General features: G+C 41.3%; 1 protein-coding gene across 2 annotated transcripts; it reads right to left on the reverse strand.

Moving 5' to 3' along the window:
• Positions 1–7,468: 7,468 nt before the first annotated feature.
• LOC129867288 (scaffold attachment factor B2-like) lies at positions 7,469–16,908 on the reverse strand. Of its 2 annotated transcripts, XM_055940582.1 has the most exons (19): positions 16,634–16,908; positions 15,571–15,661; positions 15,402–15,466; positions 15,113–15,295; positions 14,921–14,986; positions 14,757–14,802; positions 13,580–14,009; positions 12,770–12,816; positions 12,511–12,620; positions 10,852–11,001; positions 10,615–10,688; positions 10,213–10,345; positions 9,969–10,111; positions 9,528–9,833; positions 9,101–9,241; positions 8,799–8,841; positions 8,571–8,662; positions 8,348–8,464; positions 7,469–8,219 (listed from the first exon to the last, which is right to left on the reverse strand). In XM_055940582.1, exons 1-19 carry the CDS (start codon positions 16,796–16,798, stop codon positions 8,099–8,101), a joined length of 2,523 nt encoding a protein of 840 aa, XP_055796557.1. In that variant the 5' UTR covers positions 16,799–16,908; the 3' UTR covers positions 7,469–8,098. The 2 variants fall into 2 exon arrangements, with proteins under 2 accessions (XP_055796557.1, XP_055796558.1); XM_055940583.1 differs by lacking the exon at positions 9,101–9,241.
• Between the last annotated feature and the right edge of the window lie 309 nt (positions 16,909–17,217).

A 17,217-nucleotide genomic window follows, 5' to 3' on the forward strand; every position in this document is an offset into this window, starting at 1 on the left:
TCTAGACTGGCCACCAATGTCCCATGTGCCGCAGGCTGCTACCCCTGCCATAGTGAACTATTTTCAAGATGCTTCAAAGATTGGGAAAGGTGAAGGTATATGGGTTGTTCCACGAAATTAGTGCCTTTGTGTCCCTTTGATATTTTAAGTAGAATTGTGCACAAATATTGCATTTTAAATGCCTGTTATATTAAATGAAGTGCCCTTTAATATTGAGCACTGCATGGAACATTCAATAAATCCGATTTTTTTTAAAGAACTGCTAAAGTGCCAGAAATGTACCTCTGTACACCCTCTGTAACTACTGTGAAGATTTTAACTAATTTTAAACCACCCAGACATTTCTCGAAGGTGTAAAGTCCTAGTTATTTTGTTGCTTTGACAGTCATTTCTGGCGATTATTATTTATTTAATGCGATTGGTGATTCATTTTAAGGTCGACCCTGTTATATGAACTGAACTTAATTTTAACATGGTGAAACTATTCCTTTTGACTATTCCTTTTTTTTTCAGAAGAAACATTTAAAATCTTATAGTCAAACCCTAGTGTCAAAGCAGGTTATACTCTTTTAGGCAATTTTCTGGTGTTTTGTGGTGGAAAACTGAGTGGGTCGAGCATAACACGTGAACCCTGTTACCCATAGATAGGCTAGAAAAGCTTGCATTCAATTGCCCTCCCTGTTGCACACAACAAGCTTCCATTCCATGGCTGATTTAAGATTGAATCATCAAACCTGTTACTTTACTTGGCACTTAATAGGCACTCACTATAGTCATTTTTTATTTATTTAACACCTCTTGAGATAGGAAAGTCTGTTTTTTATTCAGTTGAACGTGATCTTTGTGACAGAATGTTAAAATTAGGTGAAAACAAGTTTTTCTTCCTACCAAGTTACACTACTCAAAAGGCACCCACCCAATTGGTGGAACGACCCATATCGTTTCACTACTCCCAGTTCTAGAGGGGAGAAAGCCTGATAGACATAATGTGTGTCAATAGACCCACATTCCCAACACTAAGAGAAGATTATCTGTTTGAAAAGTCTTATCCTCCATGAGACCTTCAGGTGCAATCAATTCTAGATGTAACCTTGGGGGGGTAATGGCAATGGAAAATAATTTGAATCCAAATGTGGTATTGCATCGCCCCCTGCTGCAAGCTTTGGGGAATTAAAGTATCTTGAGTGCAAAAGACCCTCTTTGAGGCAAGCATGGTATTTGGGAAAGGGCCATCAGTTGCAGCACTGCAGCCAAGAGACCAACACTTCAACAGACACAAGGACATTCATGCTAGAGGCATCCCAAAACAAGAGGATAGGCAAGGACTTCTAGGTGGGATGTTTGAAGTAAACATTCAGTGGCTATCTCTACTGATTAGGAACTGTCCGTGATCAGCTACTTAATATTAGAAACAGCATGCGATAGTCCTCTGGGGATATAAAATAAAGTACAAATGACCTTTCTAGCCTATTTCAATTTTCTGTGTTTTGTTAAATAATCAATCCTTGAATGGCAGATGTTTTTCTTAGAGGAGAAAAGCCTAAACACGTCCTTGTGTTACCCGACATGTATGGGTTCCAGGGTATCTGCAGCTGGGTGAAGCTATGACTAATAATAATTACAATATAATATTATTATCAATATCACTCACAATTCCTATTACATATGTCATAATACCATAAAACAAGATGAGATTAACGTCTGAGAAAACTCAAGAATGTTGTAAGAAAAACATGCCTGAGAAAAATCTAATACAGTAGTAGTCCTATGTCCTGAACAGGGTTGCAAATTCATCTGTAATTTACTCTAATCTTCAGTAATTGTGGTCATTAACAGAAAATCCATGGCATTCTACCGTAACTTTGGTCATTTATACTTGAATAACTTTTAAAAAATTGAGTTTATATTGTCCATGAGTTTCTAGTAGATAGACCATATGGTTCAAGAGAAAATAGCCTAATTAAACTTCTTATGGCTGCAATCCCGTTAACAGGACGATATGACAACAGCCAGTGAAAGTGCAGGGCGCCAAATTCAAACAACAGAAATCTCATAATTAAAATTCCTCAAAAATACATGTGTCTTATACCATTTTAAAGGTAATCTTGTTGTTAATCCCACCAAAGTTTCTGATTTCAAATAGGCTTTTCAGCGAAAGCACCACAAACGATTATGTTAGGTCACAGCAAAATCACAGAAAAACACAGCTATTTTTCGAGCCAAAGACAGGTGTCACAAAAAGCAGAAATAGAGATACAATTAATCACTAACCTTTGATGATCTTCATCAGATGACACTCATAGGACTTCATGTTACACAATACATATATGTTTTGTTCGATTAAGTTCATATTTATATCCAAAAACCTCAGTTTACATTGGCGCCATGTTCAGAAATGCCTCCAAAATATCCGGAGAAATTGCAGAGAGCCACGTCAAATAACATAAATACTCATCATAAACATTGATGAAAGATACATGTTTTACATAGAATGAAAGACACACTTGTTCTTAATGCAACTGCTGTGTCAGATTTCAAAAATCTTTACCGCAAAAGCACAATATTCAATAATCTGAGAACAGCGTTCAGCCACTAAAAGGAAGCCATACAGTGACACGCCAAATTGTGCAGTCAACAAAACTAATAAAAACCATTATAAATCTTCACTTACCTTTGCTGATCTTCATCGGAATGCACTCCCAGGACTCCCACTTCCACAAGAAATGTTTGTTTTGTTCGGTAATGTCCATCATTTATGTCCAAGTAGCTACTTTTGTTAGCGCATTTAGTACATAAATCCAAACGCTCGTGCAGGTCCAGGTGAACTTCGGACGAAAACTTCAAAAAGTTATATTACAGGTCGAAGAAACTTGTCAAACTAAGTATAGAATCAATCTTTAGGATGTTGTTATCATAAATATTCAATAACGTTCCAACCGGAGAATTCCCTTGTGTCCATAGAAGTAATGGAACGCAAGTCGATATCATGTGGAATGCGCGTGACCAGGACCTGGCTCTCTGCCAGACCACTGACTAATTCCCCTCTCATTCAGCCCCACATCACAGTAGAAGCTTCATTCAACGTTCTACCGACTGTTGACATCTAGTGGAAGCCGTAGGAAGTGCAAACAGATCCATATCCTACGGTGTTTTCAATAGGCGATGAGTTGAAAATCGACCAACCTCAGATTTCTCACTTCCTGGTTGGATTTCTTCTCAGGTTTTTGCCTGCCATATGAGTTCTGTTATACTCACAGACATAATTCAAACAGTTTTAGAAACTTCCAATACTAATAATAATATGCATATATTAGCAACTATGACTGAGGAGCAGGCCGTTTACTCTGGGCACCTCTGTGCACCTTTCATCCAAGCTACTCAATACTGCCCCTGCAGCCATAAGAAGTTCATGAAAAAAGCATCTATTTTTAATTAACTCTGCAACTCTTCCAACTATTGTTTTCAACTCTCTAGAGACCGCAGGAGCGGTAGAGATACTCTTAATGATCGGCTATGAAAAGCCAACTGACATTTACTCCTGAGGTGCTGACTTGCTGCACCCTCAACTACTGTGATTATTATTATTTGACCATGCTGGTCATTTATGAAAATTTGAACATCTTGGCCATGTTCTGTTATAATCTCCACCCGGCACAGCCAGAAGAGGACTGGCCACCCCTCATAGCCTGGTTCCTCTCTAGGTTTCTTCCTAGGTTTTGGCCTTTCTAGGGAGTTTTTCCTAGCCACCGTGCTTCTACACCTGCATTGCTTGCTGTTTGGGATTTTAGGCTGGGTTTCTGTACAGCACTTTGAGATATCAGCTGATGTACGAAGGGCTATATAAATACATTTGATTTTGATTTGATTGACTTTTTTCACAACTGCCACCAGTTTGATGCCGAAACATTAACAAATACATATTAACATATAAAAATAAATGCAAGTTTGTAAAACAAATATATAGATTATATTTCATGTTGAAAACTTCATAACACCAATGGTATTCACTAAGTTAATGGTTAATATTTAGGATAAGACAGCTTTGTCATTCTATTTTTTATATTTTAAAATCATATTATTCAATGATTTCATATCCTGTATGTTACATGTGATAAAGCCACACAGAGGGCCAGAGATTGTTAGACATCTGTGATAATCTGAAGTACCCAAAAGGGCCACTAGATGTCTTGTGAAAGATTACATAAAATCCTTGAAAAATACACATGTTAGTTTACTGGTAAACTTCAAAAGTTTTCAGTAATATACCCTCCTTTGCAACCCTAGTCCTTATTTACCTTACACTTGACCTAAAGTAGTCAGGGTGGAGTTATATCATTTCCTTCCATTTTTCTGTTAAAATTATGAGTCTGCAGCAGTACTAATCAAATTACTCTCTTCCTCAATACAGGTGGCTGCCATGCCCTGGCCGATTTGGACAACATGTGCCACCACACAAACCAGAGTTAACTTTCATTAACAGGGTTGGATAGTAACCTGACATGACAATTACATTTTAAAGGACACTTTCCCACTTGTATAGGCCATGCCATGTTTCTTAACAGTGGCCATATACATAATCTAGTTGTCTCGTGTAGATGTTGAGGGTGCTGTTACCATTCTTCTTTCTGAATGAAATAGCTATTGTCTTGAAGAAACCCCACAAAGAGGGGGAGCAATGGATAGAGAGGAACTTATCAGAGAACTCCAGAAGAGGAACAATAAGCATTGGGCTCAAAGAATTGAGAAATTAGAAGAATTCCTTCCATGTTTTTGAAACGTACTGATGTTTTGTTATTGATTTGAAAACACTACTTAAAAAAAAATCATAAGTAAGCAAAAATGTATTCTCTGGTAGGTATCTGTTTGGGTATTGGCATCTCTGTATTGTTCACCAAGGAGAAATATGAACAAATATTGCAATTTGGAAAAGGATAAATGTAGGGTCAAGGCAACACAAATTGTACAGTACAGTGTACGGGTCAAAGGTCATCCATCCCGCTATCTGCTTTCACCTTATTTCATCAAAATTGACTGGCACATTCTGTGCAAATTTTACCCTTGAGGATTCTAGTTGGGCACATTTCATTAGAGACAAGCAGTCACCCTTTGTCTGCAGTGTTCTTAACTCAGACCAGAGATGTGGCAATGACATTCATTTAACTTGTCATCTTTTGCATAATGTTCTCGTTTTTAGCCAAACATTGCACTTGAATGCAGTAGGCTGTAATAAAGAACCCGATCATAGACCATCAAAGATCCAGTCATGGAATTAAATTGTGTGAGATTCATTCAACAATATCAGAATGTAATTTATAATTTGAGGTAAACGGGTAGTACTGTAGTTTGGAAGCCTGTGCTGGTTTAGGAGAGGGAGCAGATAGAATTCAAAGATTGCTTCCCCATTTAGTACTTTGAGTTTCACTAAATTTGAGACTGAGGTGTGATTCAACACAGACATGCACCTTGTTCAAAACAACAACCCAATTAAGAGACCAGTGTCAATAGACCGTAGATCTGGCTTCATAACATCTTTAATTACGTTTTCAGTCCTGCTGGTAGATCTATGTCTCTGTACACAAATGTTATGTATGAGAATGTCATCTATGAAATGCAGTACCTGTCAAAAGTTTGTAAACACTGACTCATTCAAGGATTTTTCTTTATTTTTACTATTTTATACATTGTAGAGTAATAGTGAAGACATCAAAACCATGAAATAACACAAATGGAATCATGTAGTAACCAAAAAAGTGTTAAACAAATCAAAATATATTTTAGATTCTTCAAAGTAGCCACCCTTTGCCTTGATGACAGCTTTGCACACTCTAGGCATTCTCTCAACCAGCTACATGAGGTGGAATGCAGTTCAATTAACAGGTGTGCCTTGTTCTAAGTGAATTTGTGGAATTTCTTTCCTTCTTAATGCGTTTGAGCCAATCAATTGTGTTGTGACAAGGTAGGGGTGGTATACAGAAGATAGCCCTATTTAGTAAAAGACCAAGTTCATATTATGGCAAGAACAGTTCAAATAAGAAAAGAGAAACAACAGTCCATCATTACTTTAAGACATGAAGGTCAATCAATCCGGAAAATGTCAAGAACTTTGAAAGTTTGAAAGAGGAGGAAGGGAAGCGCTACTAAGGTACACTATAGTAGATTTTGGTAGATAGAAGGTGCTCTTTGGTAAAAGGGGTAAATTGGTAATCAAAAAGAGAGGACCAAGGCACTCTTCATATAAATAATTAAAATGCCTTTAGTAGTATGGGATGTTCAATAGAAACAAAGTTTTTTTTTAAACCGACGCGTTTCGGCTGCATGGCCTTCCCTGACGAAGGCTGACGAATGGCAGCCTTCCGCATCTGCAGTGGAAGGTGGCTGAGCTACAGCGATGTTTGTCAGACTGAGACATCCCGAAAATCATTCCTCACAAACTTCTGTAGCATCCAAACGGTTTGGCCTACCGTTTCTCTTTGACACCCACAAGACTCACGGACTCGTGTGAAGTTGGTACCGCCTATCTGCCAACATTAATTTTTCTTTGTATGAATTTGTTACTCAAAACGGTTCTATGGGCTAATACAGGGTTTCCCTAACTCAGTCATGGGGACAATATTTTAGTTTTTGCCCTAGCACCAATTCAAATAATTAACTAAGCTTTGATTATTTGAATTAGTTGTGTAGTGCTAGGGTAAAAAAATATGCATCCTTGGGGTCCCCAGGACAAGGTTTGGGTCAAAAACCTATTTTCCAGAATTATTTTTTTATACTATACCTAAATGGTTTTTAAAACTCAATCCAGATTTAAGGATTAACTGTAAGAAAGTACCTGTATCCTCCACTTGAAATCACTTTGGGTGGATCCCATTTGCAAGCAACTGTGTCTTAGCCATCATATTGAATGCATGGCACGAACTGGAGCTGCCAGGCAAGTTTACAACACTCAAAAGGTTGTCACTAATTACAACAGCAACATGGGCTAAATGGTAAAAAAAATGTAATGTGCGTTTGTCTTAATTCAAGGTAAGGCATAAGGTTAAAGTGGTTAAGTTTAGTATTAAAATCAGATTTTAATGAAACATTTTGGAAATATGTAGGTTTTAGCTACAATTGACTTTGTGGCTGTAGTGATAACCACACGTTTGGAAAGGTCATTAGTTAACACAGCCACAAAGATCATAATTATGGCTAAACCCCACCCATTTATACAATTTCTAATTTTAAACCTAACTACTGCTAAATGTAAGGCTCAAACAACCTGAAATAAACACACAACACATTTCACAAGGATTATGTTCTTGCTCTTTTTCTGGTTGCATGAAGAGTCCTGAGCTTTTATAAGCCCACTATTCTATTGGATTTGTGGAGAGTTGTACATCTACCATGATCCTTTTGTTGTTAACCATGTTTGACAGGTAAATGTTAATCATTATATTGTCATTATGATGAGAAAGACACATAAAAAAAAACGTTTAGCAGTTGCACTGCAAAAAGAATTTTATTAGGCAGCATTTTCATTTCGCAGAAAAATAGCCATCAGGTGCCATCCAGTGGTATAGTACAACTGCAGTTGAATCTGACAGTTGATTTGTTTCCTATTGTGAACATGGTACTTCTATTCTGCGAAGAAGTTACAGTGTCAATACAAAGTCTGAAAAAGAGTTGTTTAAGTACAAAAACTAAAGACAATGTGACAGTTACTGAAATGAAGTCTGAAACACAATCATGATCATTAATGGGTTCGTACTTCTCCGCAACCAAGTTCCCCACAGGTTTTAGCAAACGGTTTAAGCAGACGCATTCCTGAGCATTTCTACCAAAACTCAAACCCATACAAATCACTTAAAATACACCAAAAATAAAATCCAATCAATTTGAAAACAAAAGGACAGTCAGAATGAAAAACCGATGGATGATCTGATCAGAGACATTTAAAACTCAGATGTTCAGTTCAATCGTGTCTTAGTTTGAGGAAAGAAAGTCAAAGGGACTATAAAAGCAACATCTGAATTCACGAAGCTTCCGTGAGCAATATACAAGCTGCAGAAGGTTTCACTTGCATACACTTAAACGTGTGACTGGGAACAAGGGTGTTCAGACCTCAGTAGCGGCGACCAAATGCCCCGCCACCCTGCATCCCACTGCCTTGCATCATCTGGTTCTGACGATTCAGAGCTCCAGAGAGGGACTGGGAGGTCCCCGTTGGCATGTAGCCACCACGACTGTGGGTGAGAAAAGACACTAAATATCAGTATTCCTAAAAGGTTTTTCGCCCTAACCGGAGGGAATAAAAGTTGCACCTGGCTCAAAAGATGAATCGATCTATATATATATATATATTTAAACTTACCCTGCCATTCCTCCCCGTGCCCCAATGTGACTTTGGCCTGGGATGCCACCATCTCGACCTGTTTGCCATGTTCGATCCCCATCTATTTTCCGTCCTGAGTCCCAGTCACGGCCCACCCTGAAAGAAACAGCAGACAGTTGACGCAGAGAAGTGCAGAACACACATTGGTCTCCAACTGGTGAGAGGTAAATAAACTTGTCAAAGCCATCTAAATCAAGCTGACCTTGGATTAATAGAACGCTTGTCATAACTTCCTGCAGCGGTCCAGGTGTCACGAGTGTCCCTTCCGTGCCTCTCGGTACGGTCGGAGAAGTGCTGCCGAGAGGGAAGCACGATAAAAAAATAAAAAAAAATAAAGTACACATTTAAAAAGCCACTAAATGGGAGAAAATGTTGTAAAAGAGGTGGTCCTACAAGAACCTCAATGCATACATATGGCCATGTCTCTTACCGCACTATCCCGGTCCGCAACCACAGCCCGTGAAGTGTCCCTCCTACAGGAAAGATCTCAGATTATTAAACAAACATCCAGCAATGATCAAAGCATGTGGCATACAACTACAAATTCACCACAAACAAGCAGTTGGCCAGTAATACTACCTTTACATAAGTTTACATATAGGCATCTGTTACAGAATCAGTCGAAAAATATTTGACACCCCTATAAGGCCTACACAACAAGGACAATGATGTCATAAACCTTCATAACAGCTGATGTCAGCTCGCGGCAAATAACCTTAGCCTACTCTGTACCTGTCAATGACGGAATCGTCCTGGTAGCGACTGCGGTCCCTGTGGTCAAAGTCTTGGTAGCGCTCCTGGCGACCGAAGTCTGAGCGCCCCCCATAGCGGTCATCCATAGCCAGCCTCTTGTTGTCCTGCCAGTTGTCTTTCCTACAAGCAGCAGGTCTTTGTCAGTCAGTCGCAATAAAATATTCTCAAGCCACGCACACCTTTACATGACAGGCATGCATACGGAAGATCTAGAGGCTGAGGTTGTGGCCATATCCATCTAAAAACCTGCCCAGGAACTGCGGTCGCAAATTAGCCAGTTGGCTAAAACTGGCACTTTTACTGAAACGTTGATTAATGTGCACTGTCCCTGTAAAAATAAACTAAAATCTATTTTAGGGGGTACTGATGCTATGGAGAGGGGGAAAGACGGGGATAAAATGTGTACCTGCTGTCCACGTCGGCGTATGGCCTCTTGAGGGGCCGGCGGTCCTGCTCGAAGCGCAGCTGCTCCTGCTGCCTGCGGAGCTCATCCCTCTCCCGCTGGATTCTCTCCTGCTCACGCCGGCGCTCATACTCCACTCGCTGACGCTCGCGCTCCAGGAACTCACGCTCCAAGCGGTCAAAGTTCAGCCGCTCCTTTTCCACCTCCAGGAAGTTTCTCTTACGCAGGAGGCGTTCACGCTCCTCCTTCTCCCGGAACAGGCGGATACGCTCGCGCTCCGTGCGGCTGTCTGCACCACTGCCGCGCTCACTGGAACAAACAAAGGACGAGAGATATTTTTTAGCTGATCCCACTGAACGACGAGTCCCTTTTCAAAGCATACTAGCAACTGTTATAACAAGCTGGCTTCGGGTGAAATGTCCTGCAACTAGAGCAACTCCTCACCCAGAGTGTCTGCGTCTCTCCACCTCCCTGATGTCCCTCTCCCGCTGTCTCTGTCTCTCTCGCTCACGCTGCTCCTTGATCTGGTCAAACGACAGTATATCCTTCTCTTTGCTTGCAGACTTGCGGTCACGACTCTTGGTGCTCTGGATTGAATAACAGATCATGTAGCGTAACCACATTTCAAAAAAGTTTGAAGTGAAAGTTCAATAGATGGAGTACAGAGGTCAACATGTGGGTATCTTACCCGGTCTTTGCTTTTGGCTTTCACGCTGACAACAGGCTCTCCCTTAGACTTGTCCATCACCACTGTTCTCTCGTTGCGTTTTCCATCTTTCCCGACCTCCCCTTCAGCCTTTTCATCCTTGTTTTCGTCAGACCTGGATAGAGAAAATGTTAAAGGAATAGTTCACCCAAACTACAAAGTGACATATTGGTTTCCTTACCTGTAAGCAGTCTATGGACAAGGTATGACAGCAATCTATGCTTTGGTTTAGTTTCCCTGGCACGTTTTCCAAGTGCTGGAAACCGTACCAGCCACTGCCAGGGAAATGAAACCAAAGCATGGATTGCTGTCATACCTTGTACAGACTACATGACATACAGTACATAATAACTTAATGTGTAATGACGTGTTCTCAGCCTTTACTTGGAGTCTGAGGAGTGTATCCCATCGGTGCCAGACTGGTCAGCAGGTTTCTTCCCAGCAGGCTCATTCTTAGCCTGGAACAGCGGTCAAAGTGACAGATTAGAATGGTCAAACCTCACTTCTCTGAATGAAGGCAACCCATTAATTTGAGAAACACTACAGGTTTACTGTTGTGTGTACAGCAGTGGTCGGGCTCAAAGGCAACTGATATGCACGGTGGTAGATAATGACCCTCACCCTCTCAACAGAGATCATTCTCCCGTGGAGCTCGGTCCTGTGCAGGTGGCTGATGCACTTGGTGGCCTCATCTGTGGAACACATGGTGACAAAGCCGTAGCAGCGAGCACCGGGGCTACGGGCATTAGTCACCACTTTAGCTCCAACAACCTGAGGGATGGAGAATGATAGGACCCTAATTGTTGGGCAGGGAAAGTGTGTGTGTGGGCTCCAAAAGAACAGGCAGTACCATTCCACATCTTCCTCAATTATTCTTACCAAAAATAAAACGTAACAATTTCAAAGATTTTACTGAGTTACAGTTCATAACAAAAATCAGTCAATTTAAATAAATTCATTAGGCCCTAATCTATGGATTTCACATTACTGGGAATACAGACAAGTTGTGACCAACAGATGCTTACAAATGAAAGGAAGTGGATCAGAAAACAAGTCACTGTTGTACCCATTTGCCTCAGGCAGCACGACATCTCCGCATATAGTAGATCAGGCTGTTGATTGTGGCATTGAAAGTTGTCCCACTCTTCAATGTGCGAAGTTGCTGGAGATTGATGGGAAACCGGAAGACCAGGTTGATCTTACACGTTGATCCAGAGCATCCAAAACATGCTCAATGGGTGACATGCCTGGAGAGTATGCAGGCCATGGAAGAACTGGCACATTTTCAGATTCCAGGAAGTGTGTACAGATCCTTGTGACATGGAGCCGTGCATTATTATGCTGAAACATCCATCCCTCATGATGTGATGCCAGCGGATGAATGGCACGACAATGGGCCTCAGGATCTCATAACGGTACCTCTGCATTGAAATTGTCATTGATAAAATGCAGTTGTGTTCATTGTTCGTAGCTTACTCCTACCCATACCCCACCATGGGGCACTCTGTTCACAACGTAGACATCAACAAACTGCTCGCCCAAACAACGCCATACAGTTGAAACCGTGAAAAGAACTTCTCCAGCATGCCAGTGGCCATCGAAGGTGAGCACTTGCCCACTGAAGTTGGTTACGACACCAAACTGCAGTCAAGTCAAGACCTTGGTGAGGACGACGGGCACGCAGACGAGCTTCCCTGAGGCGGTTTCTGATAGTTTGTGCAGAAATTATTCAGCTGTGCTAACCCACAATTTTATCAGCTGTCCGGGTGGCTATTATCAGACAATGTGGAGGTCCTGGGCTGGTAGGGTTAAACATGGTCTGCCGTTGTTAGGATGGTCGACGTACAGCCAAATTCTCCAAAACGACGTTGAGGCAGCTTATGGTAGAGAAATTAACATTAAATTCTCTGGCAACAGCTCTGGTGGACATTCCTGCAGTCAGCATGCCAATTGCACATTCCCTCAAAACCTGAGACATCTGTGGCATTGTGTTGTGTGACAAAGCTGCACATTTTAGAGTGGCCTTTCAATGTCCCCAGCACAAGGTGCACCTGTGTAATTAGCTTCTTGATATGCCACACCAGGTGGATAAATGTGCACAAAATTGAGAGAAATACATTTCTTTGCACGTAGGGAAACTTTCAGGCAAATTTTTTTTTGGCTCATGAAACATGGGACCAACACTTTACATGTTGCATTCATATTTTTGTTCAGTGTACATTCATGCACCATGCATGCACATACACCAAAAAGGGTGGTATTTCTCCTCAGGATACTGACCTTCCCATACTTGCTGAACAGAGTCTTCAGATCAGTCGCTCTTGTGGTGGAGGAGAGCCCGCTAACCCACAGGTTTCTGCCACTACTAGCTGGAGCATTGCCTGCAGGGGCTTTTGGAACACAGACAAACATGACTCAGGTGGACATTCAACTCAGAGCTGATTCAGCACCTCATTCAGGTGAGAGCACATTACTTGCAATTATCTACAATGGACATCCCAATTACAAAATGATAGAGGGGGACAATATTCACACTTACCCTTATCCTCTTTTGAGTCAGGCTTGCTATCCTTTTCCTCATCAGAACTAAAGGCAAAGAGAACACACAATGAATATTTGGAACTTAGAAGACCTGGGTCTCATCCAGATGAATTATACTTACCCTGTGCACACAGGAATTATCCCCAGCATATACAACATCACAGTGATTTGGGTGGGTGTCAATGTCACTAGGCTGCCTTAGATGGTCAAAGAAACTCCCAATAGATGCAGTAAAGAGGTCAATGGAACGTAGACCATGAGGGATAGAAGGATGCCGGAATGGTGCTTATTTGGATTGATTGGGCTGCATTACATTTAGTAGCCGTGCATTTTCAGGTTTAGAAGTGACTGGTAAATGCTGTCCTGTTCGTATAAGCTCGTAGCATAGACGATGATAGCCACTCGTTTAACTGTAATGCAGTTGGAGACGATGACATGAACATTCATTGGGGTTGACATCCATACAAGCATTATACTCCAATTTTTACCTTATAATAGTGTAAAAAACACAAATAGCCTAAAAGTAGAGTAATTTTGCTTGGGGGGGGGGCAATGAGATTTGAGCTCTTTCCCTCACGGCATCTTTCCACCACGCGTTTCCTTTGTTATGGTCAAGTTCCATTGACCTCTTTACCACATCTATACATTCCTTTATGATGGTTAAGAGGTGAGGTATAGGTGGGGAATGACAAAATTAAAACTTGACAAATGCGCAGACCATTTTGCCTCCAAAAGAGCACCAAAACTTGCTAAAAAAGGAGCCAATGCAACAGATAGCCATTGTTCTAGTAGACAGAAAACAACAAACCTCTTTTTCTGATCATCGCCCTCAACAGAAGAGGACTCTTTCACTGCCGTTGATTCTGCAGCGTTCTCTTCAGTCTTGTCTTCCTCCTCACCCTCAGCCTTAGAAACCATTTCAGAATCAACAGCGCTTCCGCCCTGCTCGTTTACACTAACAGCCTGAGTACTTTCAGCGTCAACGGTGTCTTCCGGGACATTTTGCGTGTTCTCAGCGCCTTTAATTTGACGTTCAGTTAGCTTAGCAACGTCCTTGTCGCTAGTCGACAGTTCAGTCTCTACATCGATGGCCTCCTCTGCATTAGTGGTGTCGCACACATCGTCTTCCTCTGCAACATTGACCGTGTCCACGGTGGTGCCTTGATCTTCAGTTGGTGGCTCCTGGCACTCTTCATTTAGTGGCTCAGATAAACAAGACCCGGCTACTTTCTCATTTTCTACGGATTTAACAGGAATAGAATGGCAGAGTTTAATTACTTCTGAAACACAGCAATGGTTAACGTGGAACTGGCAAGGCTGGAAAAGGACGTGGCCCTCCGCTGTCATTGAACTATGTATACACAGATATACACGTAACAAGAGACTGGAAAAACCAAAGAGACTGACCAAGCAGCCTAACTCCTCATTCAAGTCGACCATTTCAGTTCACCTGATCGCAAGGTAGAAAAAGATCTGATCTGAAGAAAGCCACAAGATCACCAGAGGCACAAGGAAGGTCCGTCTTCATGCAAGTGCTGACTTCATGAGTGTCCATAATGTGGTAAGTGACATTGAATTCAGAATTCCATTAGTCTCATGTCCAGTGAGAATATTAGGCGTTTGAATGGTTGGTTTCAAATGGGCCTCAGTCTTCTTTTCTTCTGGCTCTGTGTGGCAACCTAAAAACACTGCATATCACTTGCAACATCTTACTAACTACATCTTTAATTACTGGCTCTGTGCTTCAGATTGTTAACCAGTTCTGTGTTAATAATAGGAGGGTGCCAAAAATGGACAGATTAATGTGAGTATTTAACAATTTTAGTTAACAAGCATCAACACACAGTCAGCAATTATCTTTGGATTTCCAGTCTCTGACCAACCACAGCAATAATTTGTATCTAACGGACTTGCATTCCAAGGTTTACACTGCAAAAAGAAAGTGTGCATTCATATGAACTTCCAACCACTTCTCAAAAAGGTACCTATTTCTTCCTTTGAGCCTTCGGGATCCGGATCCTTCTCTTGAACCTAAAGAAATAAAGGGAAAATGTATCTAGTGTAACATTGGTCGGTACCAACCACAAATGGCTTTTTACTGTCACTCAGTGTGATTTCATTCCAACTACAAACAAATGACCAACTATACCTCTTTAGCTGATGGGCAAGTGAGATCTTCATTATCTTCCATGTCTGCTACTTTAGGCTGTACATCCTAGTTTTAGAAAGAGGAAAAAAAGACTCACACACCAGCATGGTGCAACATGTCAAACAAGTACGGTAATATTGTAAACATCATTAGACATGACTGTTCCACACAACTCTAGCGCATGTGTCTCACCTCTTCAGGTTTGGCTTTGCCCATTGGCCCAGTAAAGCCAGAGATGCCGATGTCGTGTTCATCTTCGTTCAGGACTTCATCAGTGTCATACTCCTCCTCTCCCGGCATACCGTTGTCATTCTCAGCTTCATCAAGCACATTCATATCCAGGATGTCCATGTCCTGCATGTTTTCCATGTCATCCTTGAAGGCATGTGAATTCATCAATAGATTGTTATCCAGGGAGACTAACAGTAGAGCAAAGCGATTACATTAGATTAAACCAGGTGATTCAATGGTTGATACACACCTGCCCATCACCCGAATCTTCCTCCATGGTGCAGTCCTCTGGTTCATCGTTCTCCTGTCTTTTCCCTGCAGAAGAGCAATGTCTCATTTTAAGGCTCTGTAATATATTTTATCTTTACTTCAAGATATTATTGCTGACTTAAGACCTTGCTTCCACTTCTTTAACATACCTTTGGAGGTCCGTTTAGCAAGTGCCTTCTTAGGAGTTCCATCGAGAACAACCTCCATCTCATCTGGATTTCCACCCTCTTCTTCAATCGCCTGTGGAGAAATTGATGACATGATGAATGAATGATTATCTAACTACCTAGCCAACTATGTTAGATCTGGTTTCAGGAGTTAAGCCAATTTGGCTATCAAACACACGGCTATGTGGTCAGTTATAGGTTACAAGGGTGCTGGCTGGTGGAATTATTGTTACTTAACGTTAGCTATCTATGTATACATATTTATTTTACCTTTATTTAACTAGGCAAGTCAGTTAAGAAAAAATGACGGCCTACACCAGCCAACGCTGGGCCAATCGTGCGCAGCACTATGGGCCTCCCAATCACGGTCGGTTAAGATACAGCCTGGATTCGAACCAGGGAGGCTGTAGTGACACCTCTAGCATTTAGACCGCTACGCCATTAGAAAGCCCATCTGACTCGGGAAGCTAGCTGCAGGCCTAGGCAGGGGCCGTGTTTCGCAAACCTCTATTTTTATTTTATTGAATCTTTATATAACTAGGCAGGTCAGTTAATTACAAATTATTATTTACAATGACGGCTTACTTATAATGCCTCCCAGGCCAAACAATCCCATTACCCGGACGACACTGGGGCAATTGTGCGCCGCCCTAACCTCTCAGTAAGTTACCCACCTCCATTCAACGTATTTTATGTATTCCAAAACTAGAACATATGATTCAAATGGTGAACTAACCACCAAGACTTTTGATATTTGAATCGGGTGTGTTAGTTCTAGAATACGGAGTAGGGGTACTCGAGGAAAGGGAACCATGTGGCTAACGCAACGCAAGGCCATGGTTAGCTAACGTTCACTTTACATTTGGAGTGAATATCAAATTTAGCTAATGCTAGTGGTTATAGCTAACTATTGATAATTATATTAACTAATTAAATTACAGGTTCCACTTAATTGTGGAATTAACACGAAAGGTCATCTCACTTAGCAAAATACCAAGCACATTAGCACAACTAACGTTATCCATCTACTAGTTAGCATGTCTACCTTTTTCAGCCTCTCAGTCAGCGTACTCTTGATGCCAATGGTGTCCAAATTTCGTCTTTTTAATTCGGCTTTTAAGTCAATGACTCTCAACTCCGACAATTTGCGAATCGCTCCCTCAGGAATCTCAACAGCCCCAGCTTCTCCTGCCGAAGAGTTTTCAGCCATTATTACACTGAGAAAACGCAACAAAAAAGTGTTTGCAATCACCGAATAGCTGCTCTCTTGCGCGAAAACAGGCGGTCTACTGTTACAAAATGGCGTACTTTGAAAAGGACATTCCACTGCGCATGCGTTTTTTGATAACAGTTTGTACCTGAGGGCAGTAGGTGGCAGTGTTCTTCTTCTTCTTCGACGATGTTTAACGGCGGTTGGCATCCAATAAATGCTGCATTACCGCCACCTACTAGACTGGAATACAACTTCCTTATACTTTACTTGATAAACAAATAAACAAATACCCGACCATCTAACACTACACTCACAAAAAATAACACCACCGTACTCCACTTTTTAAATATATTTAATCCTACCTCATGCCAAGAACCTGAAAGGATCGAACACCACCACTTAACACACCCTGTAAC

This window comes from Salvelinus fontinalis, chromosome 12, assembly GCF_029448725.1.
Source record: "Salvelinus fontinalis isolate EN_2023a chromosome 12, ASM2944872v1, whole genome shotgun sequence".
NCBI lineage: Eukaryota > Metazoa > Chordata > Actinopteri > Salmoniformes > Salmonidae > Salvelinus > Salvelinus fontinalis.

What these genes read in the sequence shown, in the direction of transcription:
- LOC129867288 (XM_055940582.1), bottom strand. Translation starts at nt 16,798, where the DNA reads ATGGCTGAAAACTCTTCGGCAGGAGAAGCTGGGGCTGTTGAGATTCCT. An exon ending in AAGCCAAAAGCAAAGACCGG is followed by an intron (nt 10,112 to 10,212) that starts GTAAGATACCCA and finishes TATTCAATCCAG; the next exon opens with AGCACCAAGAGTCGTGACCG. An exon ending in TACGCCGACGTGGACAGCAG is followed by an intron (nt 9,242 to 9,527) that starts GTACACATTTTA and finishes TGCTGCTTGTAG; the next exon opens with GAAAGACAACTGGCAGGACA.